This window comes from Hyla sarda, chromosome 9, assembly GCF_029499605.1.
Source record: "Hyla sarda isolate aHylSar1 chromosome 9, aHylSar1.hap1, whole genome shotgun sequence".
Taxonomy (NCBI): domain Eukaryota; kingdom Metazoa; phylum Chordata; class Amphibia; order Anura; family Hylidae; genus Hyla; species Hyla sarda.
In genome coordinates, this window is record NC_079197.1 from 150,899,140 (window position 1) to 150,919,581 (window position 20,442).

The 20,442-nt window shown below is 39.4% G+C and overlaps 1 protein-coding gene across 6 annotated transcripts in view; it reads left to right on the forward strand.

Annotated features, from left to right (window-relative positions):
* The first annotated feature begins 9,948 nt into the window (after positions 1–9,948).
* The window catches only part of LOC130290448 (estrogen-related receptor gamma-like), a 43,527-nt gene continuing 33,033 nt past the window's right edge, over positions 9,949–20,442 (forward strand). Inside the window, exons 1-2 of one of the 6 annotated variants that reach the window (XM_056538087.1) lie at positions 9,949–10,056; positions 18,784–19,163. In XM_056538087.1, coding sequence (XP_056394062.1) covers positions 9,989–10,056; positions 18,784–19,163 — 448 coding nt within the window. In that variant the 5' untranslated portion in view covers positions 9,949–9,988. Of the gene's footprint in view, positions 10,057–11,348; positions 11,445–16,100; positions 16,155–16,832; positions 17,060–17,226; positions 17,350–18,384; positions 18,466–18,783; positions 19,164–20,442 lie in introns of those variants that run through there. The other 5 variants (XM_056538086.1, XM_056538091.1, XM_056538089.1 and 2 more) reach the window with 5 other exon arrangements.

Genomic DNA, 20,442 nt, shown 5'->3' on the forward strand with positions numbered 1-20,442 from the left:
GGTTCTGCAGCTCAGTTTCATTGAAGTGAATGGAGCCAAGTTGTAAAACCATACACAACCTGGAGACAGACAGGGAGTGTTTTTTTTAAAGAAATCCGCTCTGTTTTTCAATTCCTGGACAACCCCTTTAAATTTCCATAGCAGAATTTTCCCCTGGGGAAATTCTGCAATGTGAACGGTGCAGCAGAATCCCATTGAAGACATTGGGAGACTGCTGTGCTGGAAATTCTGAGCAGAATTTTGTTGGAAATTCAGTAGTGTGACTGTCGCCTAACAAGTTGGTGAGTGCAAATTAAAGGGGTATCCCAAGATTTTTTTTATTTGCCTATGTTACAGGGGCTGTAACGTTGATGTGATGGTGGTCTAACAATTCTTCTGTGATTTTTGCACCAAAGTCAATTTTTAACAGCATACAAAAGGAGTGTCATCTGAGGTTTTTCCAGGTTGCACTGTGGCTTGAGACATTACATCACTAGTCAGGTGTTCAGAGGGAGCCTGTCTTTGCTTTAGTAGATGGAGCGACCGCTGAGTTGGAGAGAGGTCATTCTGCAACTAATTGTATTTTTGCAACAGATGGAGGCACCCTGGTCAGAAAACACTTGTCTTTTGAATGGAATGAAGCTCATTTGTGCTTCAATGGGTGGGGTGGCTGATGTGTGGGAGGGAGAAAAGTGACCTCAAACTTACAAACAAGCAATCATGGGACTTGTAGTTAAAGAAGGGAACTCCAACAGGAAATAGCCAGTTCACAGAAAGCTAGCCACAACGTTATGGTAATCTTACAACATAGCCATTTAGCCCCAAGACAAGCGCAGATCCTTCCTAAGCATGTCCTTTACTGTATGGCAGGTACGTACTAAAATCACCTTATGGTGCATAACCCCTTTAACTCCACTCTGACTTATATGGGTTTTCAGGTTAAATTAGCGGCCTGGAGAGTCACTGATTTTATCTGTCATGGAAGAAATGTTGTGTAATCTTAAAGTAGAGCAGAATATTCTGTGTGTGAATGTGGATTTTATTTTCTCACTATCTTTCAATATATGGCTGATACTGTAACCCACTGCAAAAAACACAGTGCAACAAGACAGCGTTGTGTGAGTCTGGTCTAATACGGAGCTGGATCTGTTGCCTCTCAAATCATCTTGTTAATAAGACTAAAAATATGAAGTGCTGGAAGGGATGAGCCTGACCCAATTCTGAGATAACAGCTGAAGCCACCACTATATATATATATTTAGGATCAATAATGCACTAGTGCCTTATATGATGTGTAGATACCATATACTGTAGATAATAAACAAGGTCCTGTTTAAGATAGATGGATAGATAGATATGAGATAGATAGATAGATAGATAGATATGAGATAGATAGATATGAGAGAGATAGATAGATATGAGAGAGATAGATAGATAGATAGATATGAGATAGATAGATATGAGATAGATAGATAGATAGATAGATATGAGATAGATATGAGATAGATAGATATGAGATAGATAGATAGATAGATATGAGATAGATAGATATGAGATAGATAGATAGATAGATAGATAGATATGAGATAGATATGAGATAGATAGATATGAGATAGATAGATAGATAGATAGATAGAGATAGATATAGATAGATAGATAGATATGAGATAGATAGATATGAGATAGATAGATATGAGATAGATAGATATGAGAGATAGATATGAGATAGATAGATATGAGATAGATAGATATGAGATAGATAGATAGATAGATAGATATGAGATAGATAGATATGAGATAGATAGATAGATATGAGATAGATAGATAGATAGATAGATAGATATGACATAGATAGATATGAGATAGATAGATAGAGATAGATAGAGATAGATAGATATGAGATAGATAGATATGAGAGAGATAGATAGATAGATATGAGATAGATAGATAGATAGATATGAGATAGATAGATAGATAGATAGATATGAGATAGATAGATATGAGATAGATAGATAGATAGATATGAGATAGATAGATAGAGATAGATAGAGATAGATAGATATGAGATAGATAGATATGAGATAGATAGATATGAGAGATAGATATGAGATAGATAGATATGAGATAGATAGATAGATAGATAGATAGATAGATATGAGATAGATAGATAGATAGATATGGGATAGATAGATAGATATGAGATAGATATGAGATAGATAGATAGATAGAAATGAGATAGATAGATAGATATGAGATAGATAGATATGAGATAGATAGATAGATAGATAGATAGATATGAGATAGATGACCAGTGACTCAGAGACCTTAAAGCGTACCCGTCAGATCCAATAATTTTTTTTTTTTATATATTACTCAGTACCTAATCCGGACCATGTGCATCTAATTTGTATGTGTCTAGTACCTGTATTTATTTTTTTATTACACTTATAATTTATCTCACTAGTCTGAATTCTTCTCAAAGGGAGGGGGCGTGGCCTCACTGTGCAGGTCTCCGCCCCCTCCCTCAGTATGCTGTCTGCTCACATCTCCCCTAGCATTAGCAAAACTACAACTCCCAGCTTGTCCTCACTGACAGTAGTGGGACACAAGCTGACAGTGGGAGGATTTTTCCTCCAGGTGTGAGCCCTGCACTCACAGCTGTCAATCAAGGAAGTGTGTCCATGACATAGATGATGACGCATGGACACAGCAGGACTAGTATGTGTCCAAGCAGGTAGAGGGGCAGTTGTTTGAATGGCTTTTTCAGTCTGAAATACTTAAAATATTCTTATGAAAGCAATTGCAAAACCTATTGGTTATACATGCTTTACAACATATCAAAAGTTTTTGTATCTGACAGTGCCCATTTAAGGGCTTGCTGGGACTTGTAGTAGGACTAGACAATTTGGTGCAGGCCACGTTGCTTGACAATTTGACAGAGACTGACTTGACTTGACTGATGACGGACAATGCTTCAGGTTTATCTTACTTGCACTTGACTTGTGGCTGCAGGACTTGACGCCTCCAATACTCTGGACACACACACTAGGCACGACTGACCTCAGCAAAGACTTGGTGCAAAGGAGAAAGAGGCTCCACCCAGGGCTTATATGGGGAGACTAGCAGGGAGCCCATAGGTCACTCTTGGGATCACCTGGTCACTGGGCCACTGTGCAGTGGTGTCCAAACTGTAGCCTTCCAGATGTTGCAAGACTACAACTCCCAGCAAGTCCAGACAGTCCAGACATGTTGTAGTTGTGTAACATCTGGTCCTTCAGATGATGCAGAACTACAACTGCCAGCATGCCTGGACAGTCTGGGCATGATTGGAGTTGAAGTTTTGCAACTTCTGGAGGGCTACAGTTTGCACGCCACAACACAGTGGTCTCCAAACTGTTCTCCTCCAGTTGTTGCATAACTACAACTCCAAACATGTCCTTCGGCTGTCTGGGAATGCTGGGAGTTGTAGTTTTGCAACAGCTGGAGGCACACTGGTTGGGAAACACTGAGTTAAGTAACAAACTCTGTGTTTTGCAACCAGTGTGCCTCCAGCTGTTGTATAACTACAAGTCCCAGTATGCCCTTCAGCTGTCACTGCATGCTGACAGTTGTAGTTTTTGCCACAGCTGAAGGTACACTGGTTGCGAAACACAGACTTTGTTACCTAACTCAGTGTTTTGCAACCAGTGTGCTCCCAGCTGTTGCATAACTACAAGCTCCAGCATGCACGAACACCCAAAGGGCATGCTGGGAGTTGTAGTTTTGCAACAGCTGGATGTCTGACCACCCCCCCCCCCCCTCCATTTGAATGTACAGGATACAATGTACAGGATTCACATCGGCGGGGGTTTAGAGTTCAAAGTTTGAGATGCAGCAAATTTTCAGCTTCAGCTCAAACTCCCAGTGGAAAACTCACTGTGAACCTCTGCCCGTGTAAATGTACCCTAAAAACACTACACTATACTGCACTAACACATAATAAAAGGTAAAAGACTACATATACCCACACCCCAACTCCGTTATCTTACCCCCCCCCCCCCCCCAATAAAAATCAAAAACGTCTGGTACGGAAGTGTTTCCAAAACGGAGCCCCCAGCTGTTGCAAATCAACAACTCCCGGTATTGCCGGACAGCCATTGAGGCACCAGCTGGAGGCACTGGCATAGAATACCCCTATGTCCACCCTTATGCAAATCCCTAATTCAGGCCTCAAATGCACATGGAGCTCTCTCACTTCGGAGCCCTGTCGTATTTCAAGGCAACAGTTTAGGGTCACATATGGAGTATTTCCGTACTCGGGAGAAATTGCCTAACAAATTTTGGGGGGATTTTTCTCTTTTCACCCCGTATGAAAAGGTAAAGTTGGGGTCTACTCCAGCATGTTATTGTAAAAAAAATACAAAATTTACACTAACATGCTGGTGTTTTTATTTTCACAAGAGGTAAAAGGAAAAAAAAAAGACTCCCAAAATGTGTAACACATTTTCTCCTGAGTACAGAAATACCCCATATGACGTAAAATGCTCTGCGGGCGCACAACAAAGCTCAGGAGTGAGAGTGCCATGTACATTTGAGGTGATTTGGACAGGGGTGGCTGATTTTTCATTTTCACAAGGGGTAATAGGAAAAAAGCTCCCCAAAATTTGTAACACAATTTCTTCTGAGTATATAAATACCCCATATGTGGATGTAAAGTGCTCTGCGGGCGCACTACAGGGCTCAGAAGAAAAGGAGCACAATTGGGCTTTTGGAGAGAGAATTTGGCTGGAATTGAAGGCCATGTGCGGACCCCCCCACAGGACCCCATTTTGGAAACTACACCCCTCACAGAATGTAATAAGGAGTGCAGTGAGCACTTACACCCCACAGGTGTATGACAGATTTCTGGAACAGTGGTCCATGAAAATGAAAAATATTATTTTTCATTTGTACAGCCCACTGTTCCAAAGATCTGTCAAATGCCAGTGGGGTGTAAATGTTCACTTCACCCATTGTTACATTCTGTGAGGGGTGTAGTTTCTGAAATAGGGTCACATGTAGGGGACTCCAGTGTTCTGGCACCACGGGGGGCTTTGTAAACACACATGTCCCCCGACTTGTATTCCAGCCAAATTCTCTCTCCAACAGCCTAATGGTGCTCCTTCTCTTCTGAGCATTGTAGTTCACCCGCAGGGCACTTTATATCCACATATAGGGTATTTCCATACTCCAAAGAAATGGGGTTACACATTTTGGGGGGCCTTTTCTCCCATTACCTCCTTTAAAAATGGTAAATTTGGGGGAAAAAATGCATTTTAGTGAAAAAAAGATTTTCATTTACACATTTACCCAATGTGACTCCTTCTCTTCTGAGCATTGTAGTGCACCCGCAGACATCCACACATGGGGTATTTCCATACTCAGAAGAGATGGGGCATTTTCTCCTATTACCCCTTGTAAAAATGTAAAATTTGGGTGAATACCCACTTTTTTGTAAAAAAAAAATAATAATAATTTTCAAATCCAATTTGTACATCTCTTGACCACATTACTCTCAGGCTGTAGAGACATCACTAAACTGGACTGTATTTTTCTTTAACATATACATAATATGATGTACCAAGTTTCATGGAAATATTTCCTGCCATTCGAAAGTTATGCTGGTGTTGTAACAGTCACACAAACGTTAGGTTGTACACACACACACACACACACACACATATATATATATATATATATGCCTGCGGAGTGCTAATTGGCCTAACCTGAATCTCTGTTACACCTGAAGAGGTGTCCTCTCCCTGAGGAAAGTACTGACCCCCTATATATATATAACAAATACATAATATACATGACCCTAAGGCTAAGTCTCCACTTGTTTTTTTTCCGGCAAAACACAAAGAAAAACGCCAATTCTGCCACATGGCGGTTTTTTGGCCAAAAAACGCTGCAGCCAGATGTTAGCTGTAAATCAATGAGAAATCGCAAATTTCGAATTCCACTTGGCGTTTTTTCACATTGGCGTTTTTTTTTATCCTTTTGGCGTTTTTTCACTTTTTTTGCGTTTTTTTTCAGCTCCTTGGCATTTTGAAAAAAAACTCTGTATGTCGCTCAAACCGGCGTTTTTTCGCCAAATCGTTGCATTTTGCTCCAATAGAAGTCTATGGGAGTGAGAAATCGCCAAGAAAAACGATATGTGGATTTTAACTTTGGCGTTTTTGCAGGCGGTTTTTAATCTTTTTGGGACTTTAGCAATCCAAAAAAGTGATGGAGATACCATTAAATAAAAAAATAAAAAAATATACAGTAGTGAAGGAAAAAATTGTATCTAACGAAATTTATATATTTTTATAAAAAAATGTGATTACTTTTTAAACAGGGATCAATTTATGTGTGCGGGGAAATAAAAATATAGCCGACAATTATAAAAATGTATTGTGTGTGTTTTTTTCACTTTATTTTCTTTATTTTTTAAATTTTTTAGGTAGTACTACTACTCCCAGCATGGAACACACTGTTCCATGATGGGAGTAGTAGTTACCTGTACTAATAGACATTGCGATCCTCCTGTATAATGTATAAATGCGGCGGCCGCTCTTCTATGGTCCCCTGCTCTGCCGTATATAAACACATATTCATATTTCCCACAGAGCTGTGATTGGCCAGATGGTTCCAGCCAATCACAGTTCTAGGAATATGTTTATATATACGGCCGTGCAGGGCACCATAGGAGAACGGCCGCTGCATCTATACATTATACAGGAGCATCACAGCGGGTGTCAGGAGTGATACCCGCAGTGATCTTTCCATAACTGCAGGCACTACTACTCCCAACATGGAGCACACTCTTCTTCATGCAGGGAGCTGTAGTACCTGCATTAATAGACAGATCGCAGCTGGTGTCAGAAGTTACACTCGCTGCGATATGTCTATTAATGTAGGTACTACAGCTCCCAGCATGGAACAGTCTGTTCCATGCTGGGAGTAGTAGTACTACATAAAAAATGTTAAAAATTGAAAAAAAAAAATTGGGTTATAAAATATATACATTGCGTTTAATAAATTATTTTCCATCACTGCTGCATCCTTTTTTTTTTTTTTTTGTACCCAACAAATTTTGAGTACCGTACCAAAAAAAAACCCGCCAAGGTGCAATTTCCACACAAATGAAAAAAACGCCGGAAAAAACGCCAGAAAAAACGCATGATGACGTACATTGCACTGGCGATTTTTCAGGCGTTTTTTTTTATCCCTAAAAACGCAGGACAAAAAAACCAAGTGGAGACTTAGCCTTATGCTTTACTCAGGTTAATTCTCCTGAGTCCTGAGCAATAAAGATCTTACAACCAAATATTCAATAAAATAATTTGCTCTTCGCCTAGAGCAGTGTTTTCCACACAGTGTGCCACCCACTATTGCAAAACTACAACTCCCAGCATGCCCAGACAGCCAAATGCTATCTATCTATCTATTTATCTATCTCTCTCATATCTATCTATTTATCTATCTATCTCATATCTATTTATCTCATATCTATCCATTTATCTATCTATCTATTTATCTATCTCATATCTATCTATTTATCTATCTATCTATCTCATATCTATTTATCTCATATCTATCTATTTATCTAGCTGTATCATATCTATCTATTTATTTATCTATCTATCTCATATCTATCTATCTCATATCTATCTATCTCATATCTATCTATCATATCTATCTATCTATCATTTATCTATCTATCTATCATATATATCTATCTATCTCATATCTATCTATCTCATATCTATCTATCTCATATTTATCTATTTATCTCATATCTATCAATCTGTCTATCTATCTCTATCTCATATCTATCTATCTATCTATATCTCCATTTATCTCATATCTATCTCATATCTATCTATCTATCTATCTATCTCATATCTATCAATCTGTCTATCTATCTATCTCTATCTCATATCTATCTATCTATCTCTCCATTTATCTCATATCTATCTCATATCTATCTATTTATCTATCTATCTCTCATATCTATCTATCTAGCTTGAAAATGGCGGCGTGAGGCTGCTGAAACGTAGCACCTATTTTGTAACACTGGGAATGGAATAAATCACCTTCTCTTTTTTTGGATAAACTCCTGTGTGCTGTGGAATCATTGGATGTTATCTATCTATCTATCTATCTATTTATCTCATATCTATCAATCTGTCTATCTATCTATCTCTATCTCATATCTATCTATCTATCTCATATCTATCTCTATCTCATATCTATCTATCTATCTCATATCTATCTATCTCTCTATTTATCTCATATATATCTCATATCTATCTATCTCATATCTATCTATCTCATATCTATCAATCTGTCTATCTATCTAGCTTATATCTATCTATCATCTCATATCTATCTATCTATCTATCTATCATCTCATATCTATCTGATATCTATCTATTATCTATCTATTTCATATCTATCTATCTCATATCTATCCATCTATCTATATCATATCTATCTATCTATCTCAAATCTATCTATCATCTCATATCTATCTATCTATCATCTCATATCTATCTCATATCTATCTATTATCTATCTATATCATATCTATCTATCTATCTATCTATCTATCTCAAATCTACCTATCTATCTCATATCTATCTATTTATCTCATATCTATCTCATATCTACCTATCTCATATCTATCTATCTATCTATCTATCTATCTCATATTTATTTATCTATCTATCTATCTCTCTCATATCTATCTATCTATCTATCTCATATCTATCTATTTCATATCTATCTATCTCATATCTATCTATCTATCTATCTATCTCATATCTATCTATCTCATATCTATCTATCTCATATCTATCTCATATCTATCTATCTATCTCTCTCATATCTATCTCTATCTCATATCTATCTATCTATCTCATATTTATTTATCTATCTATCTATCTCTCTCATATCTATCTATCTATCTATCTCATATCTATCTATTTCATATCTATCTATCTCATATCTATCTATGTATCTATCTATCTCATATCTATCTATCTATCTCATATCTATCTATCTCATATCTATCTATCTATCTCATATCTATCTATCTCATATCTATCTATCTCATATCTATCTATCTCATATCTATCTATCTCTTATCTATCTATCTCATATCTATCTATCTATCTATCTATCTCATATCTATCTATCTCATATCTATCTATCTCATATCTATCTATCTCATATCTATCTATCTCTTATCTATCTATCTCATTTCTATCTATTCCATAACAACAATATCCCAACCACATTAGCGCTGTAACCCCACATAACCCTATGCTGAGAGTTTTAGAGCCCAAAATCGGACAGACCCGTGCCCAAAACTGTAGTAGACCACGGTTTTGCGCAGGCAAAACCCCCCCCCCAAAAAAACAGTCAAGAACAAAACCCTACGCAACCGGATACATCTAGTTGTGTACGTCTTTGTATGGGATGTCAATGAATATGTTTTTCTATACATTTTTCGTGTACCCCCCCCCCCCTTACACCTGTGAGTAGATTACATTATTGACACTTTGTGGTCCGTTTGGTAGAATCTTCCCCATATAACTGTGTAACAATCTTCTATCCATTACTAATAGATCTTATAAAGATATATGGAGAGCGATGGATGATACATCCCAGCCCGCTGACTGATGGGATTATAAGTGACAGTAACATTCTGCCATAAACAATCTTACGCAATGGTGGGGGAGGAGGGGGATGCTGCTAATTTATCCGCTGTAATTATTATTTCTATTAAGCCGGTTAATATTTCCCCATAGACGCCCGTGTGTGCATCCTCAATTATGTGGCCCATCTCCCCCTTACAGTGTCTCTCTATGCAAATTCTAAGAGGGAGGAGGAGGGAGGGGGGGGGGGTGAGTGGTCCTGACTCTCCCATCGCACTCTGCTGGAGACACTTCACAGCTTGGGGTCTTGTCTGTCCAGAAAGAATTCTCCATCTCCCCTGCACATGGATTACTTAGAATTATCCTGGCTGGATATGCCAACGAGCCAGCAAGACAAGCGCCCGTCTTCTTCGTAAGTATCCAACCCCTTCTAGTACCACCTCTGCAGGAAGGCTGCTCTCTGCATCCTCTACTCCAGCGGTCTCCAAACTGCGGACCTCCAGATGTTGCAAAACTACAACGCCCAGCATGCCCGGACAGCCAACGGCTGTCCGGGCATGCTGGGCGTTGTAGTTTTGCAACATCTGGAGGTCCGCAGTTTGAAAAAAAAACAAAAAACACTGCTCTACTCTTTCATTACCTCTTTTCCCAAATGACAAACTCAACTCTGCTACATCCGGAACCATCCAAGGCTCACTTACACACTATAGAATTCTCCGTTTTAAAGATCCGTGATAATGACCCGTTAACAAAACCATTAAAAACGTCCGTTACAAAATCCCATTATTATTATTATTATTATTAATTAAAAAAAATAATAAATAAAAAAAATAATAAATAAATAAAAAACGCCAACAATCGTTTCTCTAGTCGTAGCTATATATTTTTTTCTATTAAAATTAAAAATCATCCTAAAAAAAAAAAAAAACAACAACAAGCATCAGTTTTGGTCCGATTGCGTTTCCAAGGGGTGAAAAATTCGAGGCTTTTTCGACACCATTCGAGAGTCGTATCGGATTTTCTTAACATGATTTACATGAATTTCTACGGGTTTATCGCACATTCACTTTCTTTCTACGCATGCGCAGTATTAAAGGGAACAAAACTTTATTTGCATACTTGCATACACATAACATCTGATTTATATACATACACATAACATCTGATTTATATACATAAAATCAGATTTTTATAAAATTTTTATTATTGTTACTTATTTTTTTTTTAAAGGACGAAACTGAGCAAAAAAAAAAAAGTAGGATTTTTACAAGAAATGCAATTTTTTTTAATTTATTTGTTTTTTTATATAATTGTCCGATATTACTTTTTTGCATCCAATTGGATGCCTATGGCTGTGTTCACACGTAGCGGTGCCATTGAGGTTTTTCTGCAATATATTTTTTTAACTGTTTTAAAAATGCCTTTTTTGTTGTTTTTGTTGTTGTGCAGACCTTCCTTTTGAAAACGAATAGAGGGTGTTTCATATAAACCAATGGTGCAGATACTATTTAAAAAGAGGTTCTTCAGCATCTGCGCCATTATAAGGCATAATAAAAATTGTAAAGAATTTTAGGATTTTTTGGAGGCACCTTGGACTTCTATCACCTGCACACACACTTCCCCCAGCCTCTATACCAGTGGTCTCCGAGCTGTGGACCTTCAGCTGTTGCAAAGCTACAACTCCCAGCATGCCCGGACAGCCGTTGGCTGTCCGGGCATGCTGGGAGTTGTAGTTTTGCCACAGCTGACAATCTTACTCTCTCCCAGGACACCACTTCTCTCGAAGAGAAATGCAGAAAGGTAGCACCTGAGGATAATGGGATTTCTTAAACCATTAATATTTGGAACTAGTTATTGGTTTAGATTAGAGATAAATATTTTGATATAAAGTATCAGATACTTGTAAGGTTGTGGTCACACTTGGCAGATTTGTTGCCAACTGTCCCAACTATAAAACACACACACACCCTGCAGAAACTCTTCAATAGATCTCCCATGTATGAATGTATCCTAATGCCTTATACACTAGTGTTCTATTCATTCAATATTGGGAATATTCAATTTATTAACCACTTTCTTGAATGATCAGATACAGACAGAATACATGTATTCACAGGAGGATCTGATAGATGAGCCCTGCATACACAGTGATCTCTTATCTATCAAAGGGTCTATCTATATCTATCTATTTATCTATGTATCTATCTATCTCATATCTATCTATTTATCTATGTATCTATCTATCTCATATCTATCTATTTATCTATGTATCTATCTATCTCATATCTATCTATCTATATCTATCTATTTATCTATGTATCTATCTATCTCATATCTATCTATCTATTTATCTATGTATCTATCTATCTCATATCTATCTATCTAATCTATCTATCTATCTATATATATTTATCTATCTATCTCATATCTATCTATCTATTTATCTATCTCATATCTACCTATCCATCTATCTATCTCATATCTATCTACCTCATATCTATCTACCTCATATCTATCTATCTACCTCATATATATCTCATATCTATCTATCTATATCTATTTATTTATCTATCTCATATCTATCTATCTCATATCTATCTATCTATATCTATTTATTTATCTATCTATCTATCTCATATCTATCTACCTCATATCTATCTATCTATATCTATTCATCTATCTATCTATCTCATATATATCTATCTAGTTCATATCTATCTATCTATCTATCAAATATCTATCTATCTCATATCTATCTATCTACAAACAGGAGAATACAGCAGCACACTGCTGGCACAAAGATACAGATAAAACAAGCAGCGTGCTCCTGTATGCCTGGTCCGTGCAATAGTTGTGTATCAGTATGTGCTGACCAACTTATCCTTTTTTGTATCTATCTCATATCTATCTATCTATCTCATATCTATCTATCTATCTCATATGCATCTATATCATATCTATCTATCTATCTCATATCTATCTCATATCTATCTATCTATCTCATATCTATCTCATATCTATCTATCTATCTCTCTCTCTCTCATATCTATCTCATATCTATCTATCTATCTCATATCTATCTACCTCATATCTTTCTATCTATCTATCTATTTTGTATCTATATCTATCTATCTCATATCTATCCATCTATATCTATTTATCTATCTACCTCATATCTATCGATCTCATATCTATCTCATATCTATCTATCTCATATCTATCTATCATATCTACCTCATATCTATCTATCTATCTATCATATCTATCTCATATCTATCTATCAAATATCTATCTATCCAAATAGCAAAGGACCGCAGCACACACAGGTAAACTTCAAAATAGGTGAGTATTTATTGCATCTTCACAGCAAAATCCGCTGCTACGTTTCGGCAGTCCCTCACTGCCTTTTTCAAGCATTAAGGCAGTGAGAGACTGCCGAAACGTAGCACCGGATTTTGCTGTGAAGATGCAATAAATACTCACCTATTTTGAAGTTTACCTGTGTGTGCTGCGGTCCTTTGCTATTTGAATTTAACATGGTGACCCTGACCAGGAACCAGATGACTGCTTGCACCAAATAGATTGTACTTACCTGCTGTGGTTGTGCTGCTCTTTGGACTTATTTTTATTTTTTTATTTATCTATCTATCTATCTACAAGTAGGAGAATACAGCAGCACACTGCTGGCACAAAGATACAGATAAAACAAGCAGCGTGCTCCTGTATGCCTGGTCCGTGCAATAGTTGTGTATCAGTATGTGCTGACCAACTTATCCTTTTTTGTATCTATCTATCTATCTCATATCTATCTATCTATCTCATATCTATCTATCTCATATCTATCTCATATCTATCTATCTCATATCTATCTCATATCTATCTATCTATATATCTCATATCTATCTATCTCATATCTATCTATCTATCTCATATCTATCTATCTCATATCTATCTATCTCATATCTATCTATCTCATATCTATCTATCTCATATCTATCTATCTATCTATCTCATATCTATCTATCTCATATCTATCTCATATCTATCTATCTCATATCTATCTATCTCATATCTATCTCATATCTATCTATCTATCTATCTATCTATCATCTATCTATCTATTTCATATCTATATCTATCAATCTATTTCGTATCTATATCTATCTATCTATCTATTTAAAGAATTCTGGCTTCCACATTACATGCAAAATTTGTCCTCTTAGACTACGTTCACATGGCCAAATTTGCGAGTGGAATCAGCACACAAATTCTGCTCAGAAATTCCGCTGCAGCAGAGTCCTACTATTGATTTAAATGGGATTCTTCTACACTGTGCACACGGCAGAATTTCTGCAGCAGAAACATCTACTGTGGAATGCCTGATTGCGGCAACAGGTTGATTGTTTCTGTGGATTCTGCTTGGAATTGCATTGCCGTCTATTGAGGAGGCGCACTTCCGAGCAGCCCTAACACATGCAAATGTGCAAAATGTTCACTCTTATCATCCGTGCGGACATTCTGCACGTTTTCTGCCGTGTGACTATGGCCTCACAGAACCGGGGGGGGGGGGGCGGTTAGTGTAGTAGTGGCATTTTGCTTCAGCAATACAAAGGAATTGGGGGACTCTTCGAGGGCTGAATCTAGAGTTCTGCCTTCCCATTTTTGTCACCATTAAAGGGGAACTCCGCCCCTAGACATCTTATCCCCTATCTGTGCAGCACCCTGCGTTCATTTAGAATGCAGGGAGTGGACGGCTGTGATCGTAACATATCCATAGACTTGCGTTGAGGTGGTGTGGCGTGACGGAACAAGGGGCGTGCCCTGAACGCTGGGGCAGTGGAGTACCCCTTTAAATAAACAGCCTCTTTGTAGCCTGGATCCAGTTTAGAGGCTACTGGCTATTAAGTAGGACAGTGTTTCCCAACCAGTGTGCCTCCATCTGTTGCAAAACTACAACTCCCAGCATGCCCGGACAGCCGAAGGCTGTCCGGGCATGCTGGGAGTTGTAGTTTTGCAACTGCTGGAGGCACACTGGTTGGGAAACACTGGTGCAGGGAATGAGATCCCTTGTCAAAGAGGTTGGTAGACTTATAATGTCCCATTACCTTCTGGCTATGTTGATTTGACATGTCAATTCTTTCTGCAGAGGCCAGAATTGTAATTTCCGCGGCAGCTGTTTCCGCCGAGGAAATTCCGCCATGTGCATGGTGCAGCAAAATCCTGCTGAAACCAATGGGACTCTGCTGCACAGGAATTTCCGCCGTGTAAACATAGCTTCTGAGCGCTTGTGAAAATGAGATAATACAAGAGAATTCCACACCTATCACAGATAAAGTAATAGTCTTCGGTGTCCCACAATGCATTGCGCAGCACCTTACAGCACCTTGTCTGTACACAAAGGCATTCATTTCTGGATGCAAAACATTATTTTATTTTATTTTTTTAAATAGGTTCTTTTTTCCCTCGCTCCCTGGTATGTAAAAGTTCCCTTCAAGATATTGACAGAGAAAATGAAGAGTTTCAGATATTGATTAATAATGGACATGTCCAGAATGGTCAGCGGCAGGTTACGTTTTACTGGATTAGAGGAGAGAGAAGTGATCTGCTTCACATAAATTATTCCGTACCTTTCATACATGAGGGGCAGCGCTATTTCTGCCCATTTTATAACTTGTATATGGGATTTTTTCAGCAGATTTCTGCTTTGCAGGCTTCATCTCTAATTTGCAATTCTCCCAGAGCTGATGGGCAGAACTCCCTCCTCCCCTCTCCATAGACTTGTCTTACAGACACAGGACAAAGCTGAGCTGATTTTCAGAGTGGAATATAGTCTTGCAGGAGAGGGAGGTTGGGGTAGGAAGTTTGATAACAGGAGAAAGAAGCATTTTTCTCTTGTAAGATATATTTACAAAATGTCTTATATTCCTTTGTACTATTGATCTATGCAAAGTTTGATCAAATGACAGTGTCTGTTTAAGGGTACGTTCACACGCTGGAGACTAGCAGCGGGTTTTACGCTACCATTGACTTCGATAGGTCTGGCTATCTGCACAACCTCCGCTATTTCGGACTGTCCAGGGTCCCATACAAGTGAATGGCAGCATAACTTGCAGATTTCCCGCAGTGGGGAACCCACTGCTAGTTATGAGCATGTGAACGTACCTATAATATGTATTTATAATATGTATTTGTTATATAAGTCTTCAATATTCTTCCTGTATCAATTGCATATTGTTTTCAATATCTCTGCTTGCTGTCATTAAAGGGAACCTGCCAGCTGCTACTCAGGTTCCAAATTGCTGTCACTGATAGATAGCTGTTAGGGCAAGGAGACACATGGGGGGGAGATCATAATCTGAGCAGAGAAAAGGCTGAACTGTTGCCCATGGCAACCAATCAGATCGCTTCTTTCATTTTTGAAAAGGCCTCTGAAAAATGAAAGTGTGGGCCTAGCCTAACAATGACAGCAAGCAGAGATCTTAAAAACCCATGAGGAACTGATATCAAAAAGTAGAACCATTTTATACTGAAACTGCAATACCCCTTTAAAGGGGTTCTTTACAGGAAGTTCTTTTCTTTTTGAATTTCCTTTCTGCCTGACCACAGTGCTCTCTGCTGACACCTCTGTCATGTCAGAATTGGTTTTCTATGGGGATTTGCTCCTACTCTGGACAGTTCCTAAAATGGACAGAGGTGTCAGCATAGAGCACTGTGGTCAGGCTGAAAGGAAATAAAAAAAATTTAAAAAAAGAACTTCCTGTGGATCATAACAGCAGCTGATAAGTACTGGAAGGATTAAGATTTTTTTTTATAGAAGTAATTTACAAATCTGTTTAACTGTCTGGCACCAGTTGATTTAAAAAAAAAAAAAAAAAGTTTTACAGTGGAGTACCCCTTTAAATAGAAGTCAGAAGAAGTGTAGATATAGATGGGTCCAAGGTGATGAACAGGGGCCCAAAGGCCTTACTGCCACTTATTAGTCAGGAAAGCAATGATTCAGGTCTCAGGGCTCTGAGAGTCTTTTAGACACACTAAATCAGCGTGGCTCCAGCTGTTGCGACATTACAACTCCCAGCATGCCCGGACAGCCGTTGGCTGTCCGGGCATGCTGGGAGTTGTAGTTTTGCAACAGCTGGAGACACACTGGTTGAGAAAGTCTGCCCTACTTAATAACCAATAGCCTCTAAATTGGATTCAGGCTACAAAGAGGCTGTTTATTTAATGGCGACAAAAATATAAGGCAGAACTCTAAATTCCGCCCATGAAGAGGCCCCCAACTACAAAGAAATACCCCCCAATTCTATTTTTCTCCCAGCATGCCTGGACAGCCAAAAGCGGAAATTGTGCTGGAAATTACCGCAACTCCTGCGCTGGCGGAGGTTGACTTTAGACCGACATGGAAAATGGCGGTCTTGGTAAATTTCCCCCCTTATACGTGGACTATATGGTATCATCTCAGCCCGTGAAGGCGGTGGTCCAAGTGTCCGTCCTTTTCGGTTTGGTTCTAAAGCGGAATGACATGTGGCTGTTCACATACACAAAATGGGGGCTGTGATGTTCAGAGAGATTAGGCGGTTCCTGTCCCTACCTCCGAAAAATTCTCCAGGGGGTGCCAGTCAAATGGACAGAATCTATGTTAAGCATCTCTTTCAAAGGCCATTGAGCGGTATTGATCGAGATATCAAGGGAAGAAGGCGTGAAACAGGTTCTCCTTTCATGTCAGCTTTTATAATGGGGTCTGACGCTTTCCCTGCTATCATTATCATCTCTCACCTTCTCGGTGACAAGTCTCGTTGGAATGGGGTCTGCTGAGCGCGGACAATCGGGAGGTTGCGTGGGGTCTTTCTGCTTAACAATTTGTGTTCTTCCATCTTATCTACATAGGGTAGAGGACTAGATATCAATGCAGTTAAATGAGACGATGGGATGATATTGTCTTCCGCGTCCCTACAGTCTTTTTACATGAACCATTCCCCACCCAATACGAATAGCAAGAAAGCGCCATTCATCCCGTTCACAGAAAACATTGAAAGTCCATATAGTCACCATTCTTATCGCTCATTTATACCAGGCAATCGCTTATGAATACTAGTAATTGTTTTCAAGAATAATTCTTAAAGGAGTACTCCGGCCAACAATAGCTTATTCCCTATCCACAGGATAAGGGATGAGTAGCTGATCGCAGGGGTCTGACAGCTGGGGCCCCCCTGCGATCACCGGGACGGGACCCCAGCACTCTCAGTGAGAAGTGTGTCGTCTACCTGTAGAGGGCAGTGACGGTCACTCCTCCTCCCATAGACATGAATGGAGGGGGCACGACGGCTGTAGTGGCCAGTAATCCTGCACGGAGCGGAGTTCGCTCCATGCACCGGATGACTGGGGTGCTGCAGTGGAAATCCCCATTGGCGGGACCCCCAGGATTAGACATCTTATCCCCTATCCTTTGGATAGGGGCTAAGATGTTTTAAGATTCCCCAAAACATAAGGCTCTGAATTGCCCATTACTGACAGTAGGGTTAGTCGTTCCGGGCTGTCCGTTTTCACCGGGAGGCCCTCTTCTCCACTCCGGGCCGGCCCCGGCCTAGTGATGCTGCCTTGACGAGGACGCACAGGCAAGTTCGTGCGCAGCAGACGTCCCTGCGCATGAACATCCCTGTTGATCGTCGTCAAGGCAGCATCACTAGGCCGGGGCCGGCCCGGAGAGGAGAAGAGAACCTCCCGGTGAAAACGGACAGCCCGGAACGACTAACCCTCCCCACCAGACGGTCCCTGCAGCATAGATGGCCCGGACCAGCTCACCCTTCATTCCCACCGAGGGGAGGTGAGTAGAAAACTAAAGGGGGGGGGGGGGGTCTGGATGATGATGAAGGGGCAGTGGTCTTCAATTGTTTACTCTGATTAGAATCTGTGGCGCTATTTAATGGGTACAATCTGACCTACTATCATACAGCATATATTAGAGCCTGTTGTTTATGCCACAATTTAAAGGCATCTGACGTATCAAAAACCCCTTTAAAGTAACAGTTCCATGTCCCTGTGTGTAGGACGGATCCCAATTATTATTCTGTATGGATATTTTGTGTGTTTCTTTATGTACACATATGATATTTCTTATACACTCTTGTCTCTTGTCTTTCAGGTTTCTGTGTGGGATATCACACAATCTAAATCTGAACCTTCAGGTTAAAGCTGAGCCCAGCAGTCCTACACTACAGATGGACACAGGGGGGTATTTTAGCCCCGGAGGGATGTCGGACACAAGCAGCAGCTATGGACTGTCTGTTGGGGGGCAGTCTCAGGGACTGGATTCTCCCACTGCTTTACTTGGATTTTCTGATAATGGTGAGAAGCTGTTTGCTGATAGCCCCCCATCTCTGAGTGATGACCCCACCATGCAATGTGTATTGAGGTCTGTCCCCAAGAGACTGTGCCTGGTATGTGGCGACACTGCATCTGGATATCATTATGGGGTGGCATCTTGTGAGGCCTGCAAAGCATTTTTTAAGCGCACAATACAAGGTAAGAATTACTGAAATCTGGTCATAATGTGGTGAAGGTGTTTGATGAAAGGGCAGATGTTATTACCCTAGAGGCAGATGGCATTAACCCCTTGTGTTCGTGATGCCAGGGCGTGGTTATTCTCTGCACCACCCGAGGTATGGCCTCTTGTTCCTGAGCTAAACATGGGGCAAATAATCACTCTGATGAAAAGTTACAGAACAATGGCAGTTTTACTGAGGCAGACAGATGGTATAGTCTTTACAGCTCAGTTAAAGAGATGACTAGTGACTTACAAAACATAGGACACTATTAACCATTTAATGTACACATAATGAAGGTGGACTCAGGGGACACTGAAATAGAGTCCAACACACAGGACAGAAAGGGTACAGGAGAGCAACTCCTGTACAGGGCCACCACAAACTCCCCCTCTTAACAGAAGCCGTCCTCGGCGTGCAGTCCTGGAGGGCAGATGAGATGAAGTAACCACTGGAGGCCACGCAATAACAATAGTAAGGACAGTTCCTGAGGCATTTTTAGTCAATGACCTTCACAGGGCTGATGAACTGGGGAAAAGTCCATGTGGCATTTTGAACAACATCCATACATGCTCGAATTTTAGGGTGTTGGTACTGAGATACAATTAACAACATTTTAATTATTTTTATTTGACCTTATAACTGCTTTGTGGTAAGGGATTTTTTTTTTTTGGACCGGGCTACCTGAGGCTCTCTACCCGAAAGCCTGTGCTAATGGGGCCCATCAGCTTAAGCTACTTCTCCCATAACATTTAGTTAGCAGTTAATGACCTTATTACAGCACATGACAATATTACATATGCACACAATAGCTCTGCCACTTTTATGTGCTACTTTCGACCTTCAGGTCATCTCTCTTTGGCCACAAGAGTATCCTGTGCACAGTGGACAGGAAATGATAAACATTAGACATTTGATGGATGATGTCGATTTAATATACACAGGCTTTATAGCTACAGTCCTAACTGAATATGACATGTGACTATCACAAAATATACTATGTACATTACTTACTATTTTATATATCTTTACTGACTTTTGTAGATGAAATGACTCAAGAATTAGATATTCTCTAATGACTAGACAAGATTAGACAATAATACCATATTTCCTTGGCTACTGTCTATTATATACATAAGCACTATTTACACTAACGTGCATTTTATGGCAATAAGGTAAGCAGATATGCTTTTCCTGATAGGCTCAGGATACCTCCTTTACAAATGCAATGGATAGAAAGAACATTAGACAATATAGAC